Source organism: Geotrypetes seraphini, chromosome 1 (assembly GCF_902459505.1).
Source record: "Geotrypetes seraphini chromosome 1, aGeoSer1.1, whole genome shotgun sequence".
Classification (NCBI taxonomy): domain Eukaryota; kingdom Metazoa; phylum Chordata; class Amphibia; order Gymnophiona; family Dermophiidae; genus Geotrypetes; species Geotrypetes seraphini.
Window position 1 is genome coordinate 129,805,082 of NC_047084.1, and position 19,855 is coordinate 129,824,936.

The 19,855-nt window shown below is 42.4% G+C and overlaps 1 protein-coding gene across 9 annotated transcripts in view; it reads right to left on the reverse strand.

Annotated features, from left to right (window-relative positions):
• The window catches only part of KIAA1109 (KIAA1109 ortholog), a 908,505-nt gene that overhangs the window by 312,483 nt on the left and 576,167 nt on the right, over positions 1 to 19,855 (reverse strand). For all 9 annotated transcript variants that reach the window (XM_033938537.1, XM_033938601.1, XM_033938589.1 and 6 more), the window contains 6 exons: positions 17,017 to 17,202; positions 16,652 to 16,820; positions 15,018 to 15,229; positions 10,013 to 10,211; positions 1,890 to 1,949; positions 673 to 899 (listed from right to left, as the gene is read on the reverse strand). In XM_033938537.1, the coding sequence (XP_033794428.1) occupies positions 673 to 899; positions 1,890 to 1,949; positions 10,013 to 10,211; positions 15,018 to 15,229; positions 16,652 to 16,820; positions 17,017 to 17,202 (1,053 nt within the window). The remainder of the gene's footprint in view (positions 1 to 672; positions 900 to 1,889; positions 1,950 to 10,012; positions 10,212 to 15,017; positions 15,230 to 16,651; positions 16,821 to 17,016; positions 17,203 to 19,855) is intronic.

Sequence of the window (19,855 nt, forward strand, 5' to 3'; positions counted from 1 at the left end):
TCATTAATCCACATTATTTATGCAGTCAGACTTAGTTATTAATATTGTGTATTAACAGCACAAGTACATGCTAATGCAGTGGTGTACATTGCTCCATCTAGCCCTTCAGTCTGCAGGATCTAACTCAACTTTTAGAAACCAGAAGTAAAACTTTCAGGATAAACAGAGCTAAGAAAAGACTGCTAAAGTGACTGTGGGGCACTGCAGTAAGTGTGGTTACAATTAGAGCAATGGTGGATGTACGGATGACAGTTTCTTTTAAATGCAATGTGGGTACAGCACTGAATAATACAGATAGCTGAAAGATCCTAGACGTTTTATAAACAACAAGGTGCCACTTTTAAAGTAATGCCAAAGAAAGAAAGTTAGTGGATTTTTCTTAAAAGTATTGCAATTTGATGCGATAAAGAATGGCCTGACCTTCAAATTGAATTTCTGTTTGAACCAATCTGGGCAACCCAGATACAGTGAAGATTCAGTTAAGTAAAAGATTATCAGGCTGTATTCAGTTAAAGAAAAATAATGGATTGAAGAAAAAGTTTAAAATAAAGGAGGTTTTTATGACTAGTGAAAGCGTCAAAGAATGAAATAAGGAGAGAAACCATTTACAACTTATTTCGGAAGCACTTTGAAGACTGATTTCTCGAATTGAAACATTTCTTAGAAATTTACCATGTGTACAGTGGGAGATATGTTATCAACCTCATCCTCGTCTGACAAGTCATTCATGTTCACAGAGTTGAGGTCTGCGATGTCATCCACATCCTCTTCCCCTGTCAGCGTAGTCAGCGTGTTCCCCAGAGCATTAAGTCTTTTTCCAATATTCGGGTCCATGTGTACATCAATGCCACACATCTTCCATAACACATTGAGGGTCCAGGTCCCAGCACTGCTGCTTTCTGTTTAAAGAAATGACACTTAAGTAAAACCATTTCAGCAGCTAAATTTAAAATAATTGCAGACACCATTTATTTCCTTTGTCTTATTGTAAAAGTTATTTTAAAAAGCAAGCCTCTCTACTACTACTATTTATCATTTCTATAGCATTGAATGTTGTATGCAGCGCTGTACATTTGACATTCAACAGACAGTTCCTGCTCAGATGAGCTTACTATCTAATTTGGACAGACAGACAGGGCATCAGAGTTGGGGATAAAATTAACTCTCCTATGTATTACCTAATCATTATAATTTTTCATCACTGCAAAGGGAAAATATCTGAATTATTTCTCATGCACAAATAAGAAACACAAAAATCTCCTAGCCACTAAAGAACAAATTTAAAATGCACTGAACTAGATAATTTTCTATCCAATGGCTTAAAATCTTTTCTTTATTAAACAGAGATCTGGAAAAGAGTTCTTAAAAAGATGAGAGCTATCATATACTGCTTGAAATTCATATAGTAAGGTTACAGAACTGACAGCGAATGTAAAGTTCACGTAAGAATGACTGCTTGTCCACCCTCATCTCTCTTGCCCCAACTTATCAATCCTTCAGGAAATCTCTCAAATCATACCTCTTTGATAAACTCCTCTAACCCCCGCCCTCCCTTCCAAACTAATAATCCCAACCTCGCCTCCCCTCCCTCCCCTTCTTCCCCGGTTGGCACCCCCTTGACAACAGCGATTGGATCATTTTGTAATTGTCACAGGTTTATACCATACACTTGTTAACTAATTCTCTGCACCTTCATTGCATAAATTGCTCTAAATTGTTTTCTGACATGCTGTAACTTCGCTGTAAATGTACAGTCTCTTAACCTGTAAACCGCTCTGAACTGTTTTGTGGTATTGCGGTATACAAAAATAAAGTTATTATTATTATTATTATATAACCCAGAAAATAAAGCCAAATAATCCCAAAGGAAGTCTCAGGTAATACTTTACCTGCAGATGACTGGCCTGTAGTCTTGGAACAAACTTCATATGTGCCATCTGGTACTATACCTGAAAAGAGAGAACAGTTCTGTCCACAATGACAAGAATGTAATTTCGGGTAGAGTGCCATGATTACAACGAATGCTTTCTTCTGCTATGATGCTGGTGAAAGCTGCCCTCATATGGAGACCCTTTCCCTTCACAAGAAAACTAAAGCCAGTCCTAGAAAAAAACTAAAAGCTGCTCAAATAGCAAAGAACCCCCCCCCCCTCTTTTAGGCTTTTGCACGGATTTTTATTGTTTATTTAGGCTTAATATAACGCCCTTTACGAGGAGCATGTCAAAGTGGTTTACAACATATAATAAAAAGAGAAAGGTAGGAAGTCCATAATATCAACAGATACAAAAGACACTGATGCAGCCTGAGCCAGTGACTCCAGACCTACCTGTTGCATAACATGTAGCGAGCAGTCAAAAAGAAACAGGACTCCTTTAGGTCCAATTTTCAAAGACGGTCTGAAACAAGTACATTTTAGAGCAGCTCTGAGTCGCACATAGGCATCCCAAAGAACTGGAGCCTTCTAGAACTGTGCAACTAGAGGTTCCTTATCCATGATGACTAACTATAAACACTGTTTTCACAACATCTCCACTTAGAGAAGACTTGGGCCAAAGGACAAACCCAGGTCCTCTGCATCAACCACAAGAGTACCACCATTGCATTTTCTTTCCTTCTGTCTCCTTATTCTTGGCACCAGCTTAACCCTCTCCCCCTGCAAAGTCAACCAGTTTTGTAAAGGCCAGAAAAACAAGGTAGGCTTTAACATCTCTACTGCCATCACAATCCATATTTGTGGCTCTTCTAGAGTCACATGACTGGTACGCTGGAAAAGTCAGCTTATACACTTCCTGTTCAAAGGGACTTACTATTTGTGTGACATTCAGGAATCACAAGTGTAGAAGTTAGGTTTTTCAGGGACGCTGCTTCTTCTTTTTTTTTTTTTTTTTTTTATATATTTTTATTGAAAATGGCAAATGGTCCAGACACGGAACCATACATATCAAGAGAATACAGGAAGAACAGAAATAACAAGGGAATAGGTAGCGGAGCCTTTTATCTCCTCAATTCTAAGATGCATCCCTATTTTGCAAAAGTGGAAACTATGATAAACATGCAGAAAGAAAACAATATAGTAAAAACTACAGTGTTTGAAAAGTGTGTCAAATACCGTAGATTTCCATTTAGGCATCCCAAGGCTGCATGATTTGTAATTTTTGTTCTCAATTTTGAGAATGTGAGCAAAAATGTATGTCTTAGAATAGAGGAAATATAATAATTTAGATTTTTGCATTTGAGCCTAAGGGTGGCAATAATTCAAAGAAGTGCAGAGTGATGCTGTGAAGTGAAAGGCTGATAAGAATAGACGGAGAGAGGGACCTTGGGGTGATTGTGTCTGAGGATCTAAAGGCATCTAAACAGTGTGATAAGGTGATGGGCTGTGTAGAAACAGGAGTGACCAGCAGAAGAAGGGAGGTGTTGATGCCCCTGTATAGATCATTGGTGACCTATACAGGGGCACTTGGAGTATTGTGTTCAGTTTTGAAGGATATAAAAAAGACTTGAAGCGGTCCAGAGGAAGGCAACAAAAATGATAAGGGGTTTGAACCAAAAGAAGTGCGAGAAGAGACTGAATGACCTAAATATTTATACTATGGAGGAGAGGAGGGGAGATATGATAAAGATGTTTAAATATTTGAAATGTATTAATATAAAACCAAATCTTTTCCAAGAGAAGGGAAAATGGTAAAACTAGAGGACATAAACTGAGCTTAAGTAAAGAATTTAGAGAATGACACGGTGGCGGTTACCCACGGCTAGCCGCGTTTAGCCGCGGGTAACCCGCCGAAACGGGGAAGAAAAAATAGTGGCCTCTGTGGGACGGGGACAAGGCCATTCACCGCCCCGTGGAGCGGTGAATGGACTTGTCCCCGCAGTGAGGCAATCAAGATCGCGCGGTCCCCGCCATTTCCCTCCCTCCACCTCACCTTTGAATTGAAGAGCACCGCCGGTTGAATTTCTGCAGGTCCGCCGAAAAAAAAAAAAAAGCCTCTCCTTTTCCCCTGCTCTCAGTCTAAAGCCGACAGGAAGTCTTTCAGACGTCAATTCTGATGTCGGAGAGGATGTTCTGGGCCAGCCAATCACTGCCTGGCTGGCCCAGAACGTCCTCTCCGACTTCAGAATTGAGTCGGAAAGAAGACTTCCGGCTTTAGCAGCTGCAGCATGGTGGTAAGAGAAGGGGAAAAGGAGGGAGGCTTTTTTTTTTTTTTTTAGCGGCAGGGAGGCAGCAGGCTGGCTTTGGCTAGGGAGGGAGAAAGGTAGACAGGCAGGCAGCCTTCGGGGTGGGGGTGGGACAAAGTGTGGAAGGCAGTGAGAGGGACATAGGAAGGAGGCACTGGGGGCACTAAAGACATGGGAAGGAGGCACTGGGGGAAACTTCGCACCATCAAACACCACTTCGACCACCTCTCTTTCCGTTTACTGGTTCAATCACTAATCCTAAGCATACTGGACTACTGTAATATCATATACCTGGGAGCCTATAAAAACACCATCAAACGTCTTAGAATAGTACAAAATGCCGCTGTCCGCCTCATTTTCGGCCTCAAAAAATATGACCACGTCAGCCCCTATTACACCAAACTCCACTGGCTGCCGGTGGAGGCAAGAATCTTCTTTAAATTCGCCTGCCTCTGCTTCAAAACCCTAGCAGGCTCTTCCCCAACCTACATATCTGAGCACCTCGAAATTGCAGGCCCCTCTCGTACTCGAAGCACCTACCTGTTTTCTTTTCCCTCCCCGAAGGGCTGCCTCTACAAAAAATTCCTCGACCGATCCCTAGCATTCCAAGCGGGCAAATGGAACAAATGCCTCTCCACTCTCATCTCCAATTACCCCCCCTATCAAACTTTCAGGAAATTAACTAAAACCTACCTTTTTGACAAATTCCTCTGAACGTTCCCCTCCCCTCCCTCCCCCTCCTCTGACCTCGACCCTCCCCAGACTCTTTACCGCCGTATGTAACACTTCTTGTAACTCTGCTGTATATAACTCATAACAAACATAACTACTCCGAATATACTACCTACCTGCAAAAATTAACTTCTCCGTAAATGTATCGCCTAAAATGTAAATCAAATTTGATTGAAAAATGCATAGTCTAAAATGTTAATGTAACTCTAACGAAATTGTATCTTCGCTGTAATTGTACAGTCTCTTCTTCTGTTAACCGTATAGAACTTTCATGGTAATGCGGTATACAAGAATAAAGTTATTATTATTATTATTATTAAAGACAGAAAGGGGCACTAAGGATATGGGAAGGAGGTACTGGGGCATTAAAGACATGGGAAGGAGGCACTGGGGGCACTAAAGACAGGAAGGAGCACTAAGGACATGGAAAGGAGGCACTGGGGGCACTAAAGACAGGAAGGGGCACTAAGGACATGGAAAGGAGGCACTGGGGGCACTAAAGACATGGGAAGGAGGCACTGGGGACACTAAAGACAGGAAGGGGCACTAAGGACATGGGAAGGAAGCACTGGGGCACTAAAGACATGGGAAAGAGGCACTGGGGGCACTAAAGACAGGAAGGGGCACTAAGGATATGGGAAGGAGGCACCGGGGGCACTAAAGACATGGGAAGGAGGCACTGAGGGCACTAAAGACATGGGAAGGAGGCACCGGGGGCACTAAGAACATAGGAAGGAAAGAGGGAGGGAATAGAAAGGGACAATTCTTGGGCCTGAGTGCAGAAAGAAATGAAAGAAAGGATACACAGACCAGAAGGAAACGCAACCAGAGACTCATGAAATCAATCACCAGACAGCAAAGGTAGGAAAAATGATTTTATTTTCAATTTAGTGATCAAAATGTGTCAGTTTTGAGAATTTATATCTGCTGTCTATATTTTGCACTATATTTGTCTATTTTTCTATAGTTACTGAGGTGACTGAGCTTGAGGAGATGGGGCGGAAACAGGGTTTTAAAATTTTAGTCCTAGTAGTTTGGCGGTCCACAAAATAATTCTTTTATTTCTGCCGGTCCACGGATGTAAAAAGGTTGAAAAACACTGATGTAGAGTATGCCGGCTTTCTTTTTCGCCCAGCCACACGTGTTCAAAAAGCCGTGCTCGCGCGGCTGCTCGAGTTGATCAATCTTCTCCTCTCTTGCAACTTCCTGTTTCCAGTTGCGTCAGAGGAGAATATTGAACAAATGAACACCTGCACGTGCGGCTGGGCGAAAAAGAAAGCAGCATACTCTACATCTAAGGTGAAATGGAGGGAGGGAGATGGCGGAACACTGCAGTCGGTCGGGTGTCTGCTGTTTTTGTATCACTGCCTGCCTGCGCTCACGTTCCAGATCCTCCTGCATTTTTAGTGTGCACAATTGACCTGATTCGAGCTATAGGTGAACATGGGGGACACGTCATTGAAAGGGAGGACAAGTTAATTGATTTATTTTATGTTCTGTTTTTACTACAGGGCAGAGGCACTGAAACAGATTCTCAGTGCAGTAGTAGTAGTGGCAGGACTCTCTTCTGTCTTCATGGTGTTTCGCAGTACTGAGGCTTATATGGATGCTGCGGGGACAGTGACGGGGCGGTGAATGGGATGCAAGTGGCGGTGACGGGGCGGTGAAAGGGATGGCAGTGACGGTGACGGGGAGGTGAAGGGAACGGCGGTGACGGGGCAGTGCAGAGGATGGTGGGCGGTGCAGAGGATGGTGGGGACGGTGCAGTGACGGGGACAGATTTTTTCCCCTTGTCATTCTGTAAAAGGATTAATAACTAGTATTTCAGGTCAAATCGGAAGAGTTTATGGTTGAATATTCTCTATGAACCTGCTGCAGGAAAAATGAACATGCACTCCTATTTGCCTCCTGAATATTCAGGGTTAAACTAAGTCCATATTACCAATACTTAGGACTTAATCTATATTTAGAAGGAAATGAATGAGTTTTTGCTCTTGCTAGTGCTCACCAGGAAATAGTTTGATTTCTATTCTAGTTATGCTTTTCATGATATTAATTACTTTGAGGAGGGGGTCTGGAGGGAATCTCATGAGAAATTACATTTAAGTTGCAAGATTATTGTAAAAATTCAAATATAATACAAATATGGAGAGTGTATGGAGCTGGAGGAAGGGGAAGAGAGAAGAGAGTAGGAGGTTGAACTCTTCACTCTTATGCAAATACACATTCATTTTCTTACAAGCTCTTCTCCCATCACAAAAAAAGAGACAATTCCAGCCATCTCTTCTTCCTACTCAGAAATCTCCCACTTCTGAGGCTGCCATCCTCGATCAATTCCACCATCATTGCCACCTCCTCTGATGCTCATAGTTTCAGGGTCTAAATCTGTTTCTATGATATCTTCTGCCCTCTGGTGTGCTTAGTACATATCCAACCTTATGGACACACAGAGTGATGCATCTGCCTTGGGGGATGAGGAAGAATATGAATGGGAACCAAACACACCACCTGCTTGTCTGCCTTGGGAGAAAGTGCTTTGCATCCTTGAAGTCACAGGCCAGGAAAGGCAAGGTTAGATCAGGGGCTGAAACGGAGGTGTACACAGGGCCAATCCAAGGTTATCTGATACCCAAACTCCATGATAAGGGATAGCTCAAGGCCCTCCCCCTTCCCCATCCAACACCTCTTATTCCCCCCTCAAAGTTCAGCTTGCTTCCTTCCCTATTCTCCTGTCCACTGTCTTATTTCTCCTCCTCCTCCCTATCCTCCCTCTCAGTCCAGCATCTCATTCTGGGCATCCTTCACTGTCGGTCTCACCATCTTCACTATACTCCTGCACTCTCTTTTGCACAGCTTTGAATTGGACTGTCACAGAATGCAGAGGCTCAGAGGTCGGTTGGTCATTGCCACTGTTGAACACATGCTCCGAGGTTGAAAAGGTACTCTGCCAATAGAAAGAAGGCGGAAAGCAGGCTCCAGCAGAACAAAGACATTGGCCTCACTCGCTGGAATCAGATAGTCAAAAGACTTGCAAGAAGAGCTGGGAGGAGCCTTTCGGAAAGGAAAACACAAGCCCGGCAGCAACTGCGTGTCTGTTCAACGGAGGTGATTTTCGTCCTTTCATCGAGTCTCCTAAGCTGTTCGAAGCGTGGGGCTGAGACGGAAGGAAGGGCTGCAACTTCCCCTGCCCCCCACTTCACCTGCGCACTGTGTAGACGATCGACGACCGTGCACTCTAGAGTAAAAAATGGCACAGGGACACATTTGTCCCCGTCCCTGTCTTAATCTCATTTCCCTTCCTACTCCTCCATGGATCCATCTCATCCTTCCTTTCTCGTCACAGTCCTATCTCCAACATGCTCCCATCCCTACCAATTATATCCCCACCAAGACTGTTGCACCACGTCCTGGGCTGTTTCAAAGGCAACTCCAAACTGGCGCCGGGCCTTTCTCTAGTGGCTCGCTCTAAAGTGTTGCTGCTTCCCACCTTCCTCTCTGTCATAAGGCATATGAAGGGCAGACTTACAGACCTTAATATGCATAGTCTGGAAAAAAAGGCGAGAAAGAGGGATATGATTGAGATGTTTAAATTTCTCCATGGCATTAATGTACAGGAGGTGAGCAGCCTTTTTCAAATGAAGGAAAACTCCAGAAAGAGATCACAGACTCAGAAATAATCTAAGAAAACACTTTTTTTTACAGAAAGGGTAGTAGATAGGTGGAATAATCTCTCGGTGGAGGTGTCTGAATTCAAGAAAGCATGAGATGGGCATGTGGGAGTTCTCAGGGAAAGAGCAAATAGTAAATGGTGTGGATGGACATACTGGATTGGCTATTTGGCCTTTATCTACTGTCATGTTTCGATGTTGGGGAGGGTGGGTCATAGCAGTCCTTGAACACAGGCAAGGCTCTGTGCTGGCTCAAAGTCCATTTGAAGTGGCTCAGGCTTGGCAGAGGTGGTGGCATGGACAGCGTACTGGACACAGAAACAGGGTAAGGCAAGAGAGATTAGATAATTATGTCTGCTTACATTCAAATCCCTACTTCATAAATTACTAATTCCATATACTTCTAATAGAATGCTGAGATCCAATGAACAACACTTGCTGACGTTCCCTTCACTTAAAATTATTAGTACAAGACGGTAATTTATCTTTTCTATTACTGCCCCCCAAACATGGAATTTGCTTCCTATTTATTTGAGGGAAGAACGTCACTTGGAGAAATTTAAGAGTAAATTAAAGAGCTTTCTTTTTAAAGATGCTTTTGATAATTAGCTAGCTAGTTCCCTGGCTAATTTTAATTTTACCACATATTGAAGCATTTTAACTTCCCCTACCTCGTGTATTTTCCTAAACATCTTGCTTACTTTCAAATAATTTGTAGTTCTTCCCTTCCTTTCCTTGTGTTCTTGTCAATAGTCTTGTAAGACTTAGCTCTTTTTATGCGTTGTATTGTTTCCTAAAACTTTGTAATTTTATCACTATGTACATCGCTTAGAATAACGATTAATCAAAATTTTATTAAACTTGATAAGGCCGAAACCTCCTAATGCAACTAGCCCTAGACAGATACCTGATCTAATAGCAGGGCTGGGCCTGGATGCTCAGCACGCTTTGCTTCCTATTGTTTGAAATATAAGAATTACCACACTGGGACAGACCGAAGGTCCATCGAGACCAGGATCCTGTTTCCAACAGTGGCCAACTACTAGATCCCAAGAAGTAAAACAGATTTTATGCTGTTTATCTTACCAAAGTCACTTTTATTCTGGCACTCAAATAAAATGTTAGAAAGTTCTTCTAGTATACATTAAGCTCTGCAAATACTTTGGAGAAAGAAGGATAACTTAATGGGAAAATGCAACATAAACACACAGAACAGTAGATAGCCGATAAAGATCAACTACCCCTGTCCTGAAAAAGGCAAGGAATTTAAGATCACTTAAGCATATACCTTATTACTTTATCTTGTTGGGCAGACTGGATGGGTAGTGCAGGTCTTTTAAGTCTGCCATCATCTACTATGTATGTTACGTTGTCAGCTCTGTTTAAGAAGTCCGACGATTGCTAATATATCTGTGAAGATGAACACTACTCACATGTATTCATAACGAGATCAGTTTGGATTTCAGGTTTCCAGTCATCCCAGGAAGTTTCAAAGCCATCAGCAAAGCGAATGCAGAAGTTTTTGAAGTGTCCTTTACTGACCAGGGACTCTGAAGAGCAGGCAGTGATGAGAGTGCTTTCAATGGTAAGCACTAAGGCTGAGCCAGTGTCAAACTCAGCAGAATGGTTACTCTGAAAAGAAGAAAAAGGCCAAGAGAATTCAGCATTTCAGCTACCAAGAAGCACAAGTCTGTGAGCCAGGCCAACTTGGTGAGGCAAAAAGAAAGTAACCTTTTAGAGTTTCAAAATGAAATTGTTTAGCTTCATTCGTTGTTCCTATGTTTATGTGATGGGTGGAAAGAGATTATCTTTAAACACAGTGATGTGAAGTTACAGACATTAAAACTGATTGCACTGTAAACCTACCATGTTCTGAAAAAAAGAAAACCTGTTAATGAGATGACAGTGACCGACCTTTGTCTAGGGGGCAATGTAGGAGGCCTGGCTGCATTTCTTCCCTGGCATCTGGAACTCCTCAGTGCTCTGCTTTTTCTTCATCCCTGCTCTCCAAACTTTTGCCTATTTTCTACATCATATTGTAACCAAGAAACCATGCCCAGAGTCTGCCAGCCTCTGAGAAAATCCTGCTAATTGTGAGTACAATTGCAATATTTATTCAATAAAGCACAATTCAGAAGATTATGTTTTAGCATGTTAATGGTTTAACTTTCTGATAAGTGTATCAGGGACATGGGTGTAAAAGTGATATTGATAGTTCTATCCCAGCCAATCACAGTAAACAAACATGAAATCGCACAAATATTTATCTATTATGTACAGAGGTGACTTTATGATGCTATTTAAATGGGTTTACACGTTTAACTGGCTATTTCAGAAAAGTCAAATTTCATCTAATAATAATAAACTTTTATTAATAATGACAGGAGTTGCCATTCAGCATATTACTAGAAATTGGAAAGACTATACCAGACTTAATTACACCTTCTGGTGGAACTCATTATGCCATATAGACAAAATGGAAAGGACAGTAAGAGCGGAAAAGTCTTTCCAGTGAGATAAGATGATTTTAATTGCAATCAGCAGTAGGCAATGCAGGAGTTTGGCATCACTTCTATCTAGCTGAGACGTCAAGGCAATATCACCTGTAATAAGGATAGAATAGTCCATCGGATCCACAATGGGTAGAATTTCACAAATAGTGGACCACACATTAGACCAATACGGTCGCAATAGGGTACAAGAAAAAAACATATGATGACCTATTGAATTATACATTTATTAATGATGCCACTTATACGATATTTTGTTTGTTTGAATTTTGCTGTATGCTAGCTGCTTGTAGCTTTGTTGACGTGATAGTTCTCTTGGTTATGTGTTTACATTTTTGTATTCCTTCTTGTCTAAAATTCAATAAAACTTATTGAACAAAAAAAAAAAAAAAAAAAATGGAAAGGACAATTGCCATGCAAAAAGGAAATTATAACAATTTCAAAAACATTTGGGGACCATTGATAACATATTGTAATGACTAGACACCTTTATACACTAAAGTATAATTAGAATAATGGGGAAGGGGGATATATTGCTTGATGTACATTATTTGTGGAAAGGGAGGGTGTGGGAGGGATTTAAAATATGTATTGAAATAATAATAAGAAATAATTTTCAAGTGATGTATAGGAATTAACTGATGTAATACTGTTCACTTGGTGTAAGATGAAAAAATGAATAAAGAATTGGGGGGAAAAAAAGAAAAGCTGATGCTTCTGTGTGTATCCCTGGGGCAAGAACACATTTGAATGGGGTATATATGCAGGTGTGCTGATCAATCTTCCTAGTTCACCTACTTTTAGACTAATACTTCCATCACATCAAAGTTTATTGATCGTAGGTTTCTGACCTAAACTGATTATCTCATTTCTTTTTGCAGATCTGAAGTGAAAATAATGCAAAACAATGGAAATTTCACTGTAAAAGTGTATTGAGTGTTGGGCGTGGGAGCTTGCTCCGCCCACAATTTGTATAGGAGATGCTTTGGTGATTTAACCAGCACAGAGAGGAAGCTCCAAAGTAAGAGGGCATGGGATTGATTAATTTAAGAGTTGATAGGCTCCGGTGTAATCTAAGGAAATACTGTTTTACCGACATGCATCACTTTACACTTATCCATGTTGAATCTCATTTGCCATATCGATGCCCATTTCTCGAGCTTGATTATATCACATTACAGATCTTCGCAATCCCCCTGTGTCTTCACTACTCTGAATAACTTCGTAGAAACATAGAAACATAGAAAGATGACGGCAGAAAAGGGCCAAGGCCCATCAAGTCTGCCCACTATAGACCCTCCCCTTAAGATTAGCTAGTGTTTTGCCCTGACCCTCTTAGGGATCCCACATGGGCGTCCCATTTATTCTTAAAATCTGGCACGCTGCTTGCCTCGATCACCTGCACTGGAAGCCCGTTCCACCGATCAATCACTCGCTCCGTGAAGTAATACTTCCTGGTGTCGCCGTGAAATTTTCCGCCCCTGAGTTTGAGCGGGTGCCCTCTTGTGGTTGAGGGGCCTCTAAGAAGGAAGATGTCATCTTCCACTTCTATACGTCCGGTGATGTATTTAAACGTCTCAATCATGTCTCCCCTATCCCTGCGCTCCTCTAGAGTGTAGAGCTGCAAATTGTCTAGTCTTGCTTCGTACGGGAGACCTTTAAGCCCTGAGACCATTCTGGTGGCCATTCTTTGGACCGACTCGACCCTCTGCACGTCTTTGCGGTAGTGTGGCTTCCAGAATTGCACGCAGTATTCCAGATGAGGTCTCACCATGGCCCTGTACAATGGCATAATGACAGCAGGCTTTCTGCTGACAAAACTTCTACGGATGCAACCCAGCATCTGCCTTGCCTTTGAGGAAGCCTTCTCCACCTGATTGGCAGATTTCATGTCTGCACTAATGATTACTCCCAAATCTCGTTCCGCTGAAGTCCTGGTCAAGGTCTCCCCGTTCAAGGTATAAGTTCTGCACGGGTTTCTGTTACCTAGGTGCATGACCTTACATTTTCCAGCATTGAAGCCCAGCTGCCAGGTTGAGGACCAGCATTCCAATGTGCGCAGGTCCTGCGCCATACTATCTTGTAAATTGTCCTCGCTTACCATATTACATAGTTTGGCGGCGTCGGCGAATAATGTTACTTTACCTTGAAGCCCTTGAGTCAGATCTCCTATGAATATGTTGTCCACAAATTTGTCCACAAATTTGTCCACAAATTTAATCACTTCACTCGTCGTACCAATGATCGTTTATAAAGATGTTGAAGAGCACAGGTCCAAGCAACGAGCCCTGCGGCACCCCACTGGTGATGCTCTTCTAGTCCGAATATTGTCTTTTACCCCCACTCTCTGTTTCCTATGCTCCAGCCAGTTTTTAATCCACGTATTTCACCCTCGATTCCATGACTCGCAATTTTCCAAAGTAGTCGCTCATGTAGAACCGTGTCGAACACTTTCTGAAAATTCAGATATACAATGTCAACCGGGTCGCCTTTGTCTATCCGCTTGTTTACTCCCTCGAAGAAGTGCAGCAAGTTCGTCAGACAAGATCTGCCTTTGCTGAAACCGTGCTGGCTGGTCCTCATCAGACCGTGTCTGTCAAGGTGATCAATGATGTGGTCCTTATCAGTGCCTCTATCATCTTTCCCAGTACCGAGGTTAGACTCACCGGTCTGTAATTTCCCGGATCTCCCCTTGAACCCTTTTTGAAGATTGGTGTAACATTCGCCACCTTCCAATCTTCTGGAATCTTTCCCGATTTGACTGACAGGTTGGCTATTAGTTGAAACAGTTCAGCTATAGTCCCTTTCAGTTCCTTGATGACCCTTGGATGGATGCTATCCAGTCCCAGGGATTTATCGCTCACCTCTTCTAAACTGACCGTCAGCCCTGTCAGTTTCCCATCTTCGTTTCCAGCATAGAGTCACTTTTGTGGCGGTGGGAGGGTTTTCTTCTGAGGCTTTTTCCTCCTGTTTGGGTTTATTTCTGGCTTGTGCTTTAGCTTTGATTTTCTATATTGCCTTGTCTATGTGAAAGTGTTATGATATGGGATAAAACCAACTGAGGAGTCCATTACAATCGAGTTAAACCATAAATGAGGTATTTTGGATGCAGATAGAGGTTTTTAAAATAAAATTTGGAAATCCACGATGGCTGCCTCGGCAGCATTTGGCACTAAAAAACACTTACAATAGGATTTTACAGATAGGAGATCCTAGGGATAACCCCAGAACACCTTCGTTTTGCCAATTTCTGACCCACCTCGATTCAGGGCTTAAGATCCTCTGGAGAAGAGAAGTGCTCTCGTTCAACTCTAAGTTCAACATCAAGCTTCCTTACAGCATTGAGAGCATTTCTCTGCTCCAGATGATCTTAAGGCTTGAAGCAGCGGCAATACAGCTGCAAAAATGATGGCTACCATCCAGGGATCCTGTGTTTTCTCAAGATAAGCAAATTAAAGTGATTTCAAGTATTACCAGCAGCTTATGCAGAATAACAATTCAAAGCATATGAGCAATTGTTTGTGAATGCTCTTTTGTAGTACCAGCAGTTCTGTTTTCAGCATATAAGCAAGGTTTTTTTGTCTGTGGGATTGAGTATTATATGGTGAAGGATTTTTTGCCTATATAAGATGGTATGAAGCAGAGCTAGAGGATCTCAGCTCACTTCATTAGGCACATTAAAAATGGTTCTGAATGCCTTCTGAGCTTTTTTCACTAAAATTTATTCACCAATTTATATCTGTGTTTCACATCTGTGTGAAAAAGCATTGTGTTATATTAACATACTGTAAATCGTGCACAACTTGTGTATTAGTACCGTGAGAAAACTGCTTTAGATTGTGTTATAATTTCCTACTAAGAATAGGCAATATTTTTTTCTAGCAACAATGGAAAAGCCTATTTTGTACTCTGCCATTTTCTTCATTACCTGAGATGCATTCGTTATGGGTAGACAAATCCCCAAATCATTCACAGTTAACTGGAGGAAGAGGGTACCAAAGGCTTGAGCAGAGGTTTGTTGAATCCCAGGTAACATATCCACCACTTCCTTTGTAGCCATGTGGATATCTTTGTTCAAAGCCAAACGCTGTTCATTCCAGTTGTCATATGCAGCCTTGTAATTTAGCCAAAATAGTACAGCTTAAAAAAAACCCAAACAACAACTTTTTAAGTTACTTACAAGAAACAAATTCATCTTTAGATCCAAAGACTAGAATGTCTGGAAAAAGAGCCGTGCTCAGAGCCTAATTCCACACTGTGAGTGCACCAGAGGTGTTCAAAGGATATAATGCCTTTCACCTAAAGGAAAAATGATTTGAGCTTATTTTCTAAAGGGAAAGGCTGCACTGTGTCTATGTCTCTAAGAACATTTTCTCAGTACATGTTGCCTCTGATACTGGTGGTAGTTCTTTTCTGATCCATGTACATGTGAAAGGTCACAGACATAAGAACATTCCAGAAAATAGGCTGCTTTAGGTCTGGCTGTTAGTTTCCACCAAATTCTGTGACTAGTACAACTGGAGCTATTAGTCTCCATCCAGGGGCAAAGGACAGAAAGAAGCACATGACAAACTGAAAAGCACACTTCGATTACCGTACATACAGAGAATTAGGCACTTTCGGGTCTCTCATGTTCAATTACCCTATATACTCAAATATAAATTGAGATTTGGGGGTCTTAGTTTATATTCGAGACAGCTTTCGATGATGTTGATTTTTTCCTCCAATGACCAGCATTGCTATCACACCTATTCGCCACTACCCGCTCCCCCTTGCCCCAGAACGACATCACACTTACGGTCCCGATGCTCTGGAAGCCAATGCTCTATGTTGGGCTATAGGGCCTTGAGCATCTGCGTATTCTCAAGGCCTACTGGCTCCCGCACTCTCCGGGATTCTCAGAGGGAGTCCAGCAAGCCTTGAGCATAGGCAGACACTCAAAGTCCTTCAGCAGGCCAGCACAGAGAATTGGTGTCCAGAAATGATCTGGGTGCAGGCAGTATTCAATGTCATACCCAAATAGCTAGCCAAACCTGCCTGGCTAGCTATTTGGATATGACATTGACCACTGGCTGCACCCAGATAATTTCTGGGGGATGTAAAACACCCAGATATTGTCACCTGGCATGGAATATCTGGGCCTAATTCAGCCTACGTCCAAAAATGTTGACTGCCACAGACTGAATATTGCCCCCTTAACTTCTTTCATTTAATATTCCTAAAACGATACTAAGTGGGTCTCAGACTGTGAGCTGGGACTCCAAATGGAGTCATCCCATAACAGTGGATAGGGTCAGAGAAACTGGACCACTTCCATGTCTTCTTCCTCTTGATTGCCAGTAGGGCCAGTCAGTATGGGTCCTACTTCCTCCTAAGAAGACTGGAAACCCATGCACAGTACTGGGATCTGCAAATGCCTGTTGCCACAACTGGTTCTTCCGTGTTTCTGCTTTGGATGATTAGAGGAGGAAAAGGGAAGCGGAAACGGCTCTTTTGTTTTCATTATCTGGGATCCTACTGGTTAAACCTTAGAAAAGCAATGACAAGAGTAAAGGACTCTACCTCTATCAAAGGCTACAGGTTGTGCATACACAATTGGTCTGTTCAAGGTAATGAGCACCGCCTCCCTATCCGAAGAGCCACTGATTTCGTCCCGCATAGCATTTCGTAAACCAATTCTGGTCTTAAAGTAAGCAACTTGGTGAAAATCAGAACCAGCTTCTTCATAAACCTGTAAAGGTTTAAACAAAAGACACATAGAAATCAACCAGCATCTTCAGATGCCACATTCTTATTTAAGCTTTACGTCTTAAACAATTACTGCATCTCCACCTCAGGTTATGTGACAGAGAATTTTACTTTTTACCATTACATGATATTATTGACAAACCCAAGAAGGGGTATGGAAAAAATAAAATTTTACTAACCTGATGTTTAACTATCTGGCCTAATGCCAAATTTAAGTCCACTTGGCATTTTCCAAACAGTTTCAGATAGCTGCTACTTCCTGGTATTATTTTGCTTTGAATTCGGTTTGAGAGCTCCAGCTCTATTAATCCAGTTTCAAATCTCACTGCTCTCATTGATGGGGTCGTGGCTGTTACTTGAATGCCCTGTGGGAAGAAAAAAAAAGTAACATTTGGAATTCCTTGAGGAGCTTATTAAGAAATACTAGGGACGTGCACAAAGAAAATACATTTCAGTTTGTTTGTCTTTCTTTCTGACCATTTTCAGACTTTTCTTCAGGTCATTTCACACATTTGTGTTACAAACAAACTTTATGCCATATCATAGGGTAAGCTGTGTTTCATTGATTTTATGCGTACTAGTGAACCAACCCCCTCTTTTATGAACACATAGCGTGGGTTTTAGCACCGGCAGCAGCGGTAACTGCTCCAACGCCGGCACTAAAACCTGCACTATGCGTTCGTAAAAGAGGAGGTAAATATGCTAAAAAAAGCAAATCCCTAAAATTTACAAGTAAAAGTAAAACAGATAATTATGGTTGAATGTGCTTCAGATCCTCCCCACTGCGCCTTCTCAAGAAAGACTTGCGGCCTTTGCATTGGATCTTGTCCAGGTTTTGTTGGCAGGGGAAGAAACCCAGGTTGCGTTATGATTTCTTGGTGGGTGGGTGACAGCAGGGGGGTCTTGGTATTCCACATTTTGGGTTGTACAATTCAGCTTGCCTTTTACACCCCTTGACAGACTGGTTGTTTGGGGAGCTTCAATATACCCCTACCTCTCTTGAAACTGCTCTATAAGCCCCGTACTCCTTTCTTGCTTTACTTCATCTCCCGTCTGGGGATTTGCCTAGGGAGGTCCGTGGCACCGTGCTTTTGGCTTCTATGCGGGTGGCATGGGAGGAATTGGTGTGGCAGCTGGGGGGAAATCTGAGGGTGACTAATTTATTGACCCTCACAGAGAATAAGCCCGCCCTAGGGATTCGGGCAGCTTATTCCAAGCAAACGGCACAGCAAAGTAGAAGGGATGGAATCTGGAGTTGGCGGTTTAAGAGAAGGGCACAGATAGGAGGGACTTATCAGTTGAGTGGAGCTAAGGGGGGGGAGGTCATAGGGGGAGATAAGTGAAGAAAGATAGTGAGGGGCAGCTGAGTGAGTGCATTTGTAGGTTAGTAAGAGGAGCTTGAATTGTATTTGGAAACAAATAGGAAGCTAATGAAGTGATTTTAGGAGAGGGTTAACGTGAATATAGCGGCTCTCCCAGAATATGAGTCTTGCCGCCAAATTCTAGACAGATTGGAGGGAGTGAGATAGCTATGTGGAAGGCCTGAGAGTAGCGAGTTGCAGTAGTCTATTCGCAAGGTGATGAGGACATGGATAAGTATTTTGGTAGTGTTCTCAGAGAGGAAGGGTTGGATTTTGGTAATATTATAGAAGAAGCAGCAGGTTTTAGCGATATGTTGTATCTGGGTGGTGAGGGAGAGAGAGGAGTCAAAGATGACCCTGAGATTTCAAGTAGACAAAACAGGAAGGATGAGAATGTTGTCCACAGAGACGGAGAATGAGGGAAACAGAGAGCTGGGTTTAGGAGGAACGATGAGCAGCTCTGTTTTAGCTATATTCAATTTTAGATGGCAGTGAGACATCCAGGTGGCAATATCGGACAGGCAGGCTGAGACTCTGGTCTGGGTTTCAAGAGGGCCTGGGATAGGCACGTGGGATCTCTCAGAGAAAGAAAGAGATAATGGTTACTGCAGATGGCAGACTAGATGGCATTTATCTGCGATTGGCATTTATCTGCGATTATGTTTCTATATTTGGTACAAAGAGGTAGATCTGGGAATCATCAGCAGAGAGGCGATACTGGAAGCCATGGGAGGAGATCAGCGCTCCAAGTGAGCAAGTGTAGATTGAGAAAAGGAGTGGTACCAGGACAGAGCCTTGAGGTACACCAATTGATAGTGGGAAGGCTGTGAAGGAGGAACCATCAATGCATACACTGAAGGTGTGATAAGAATAGCCTTACTGGGTCACTCCAATGGTCCATCAAGCCCAGTATCCCGTTCTCATGGTGGCCAATCCAGGTCACTAGTACCTGGCCAAAACCCAAGGTGTAGCAATATTCCATGCTACCGATAACAGGGCAAGGAGTGGCTTCCCCCATGTCTTCTTCAATAATAGACTATGGACTTTTCCTCCAGGAACTTGTCCAAATCTTTCCTAAAGCCAGCTACGCTATCCGCTCTTACCACATCCTCTGGCAACACATTCCAGAGCTTAACTATTCTCTGAGTGAAAAAAATTTCCTCTAGTTGGTTTTAAAAGTATTTCTCTGTAACTTCATTGAGTGTCCCCTAGTCTTTGTAATTTTTGATGGAGTGAAAAATCAATCCACTTGTACTCATCCTATTCCACTCAGGATATTCTAGACTTCAATCCTATCTCCCCTCAGCTGTCTCTTTTCCAAGCTGAAGAGCCCTAACCATTTTAGTCTTTCCTCATACAAGAGGAGTTTCATCCCCTTTACCATCTTGGTCGCTCTTCTTTTCTAGCACAACAATATCTTTCTTGAAATAAGGAGACTAGAATTGAACGCAATACTCCAGATGAGGTTGCACCATGGAGCGATACAGGGGCATTATAACATTCTTAGTCTTGTTAACAATCCCTTTTATAATAATTCCTAGCATTCTATTTGCTTTTTTGGCCACCGTCGGACATTTGGCGGAAGATTTACATTACATTACATTAGTGATTTCTATTCCGCCATTACCTTGCGGTTCAAGGCGGATTACAAAAGGAG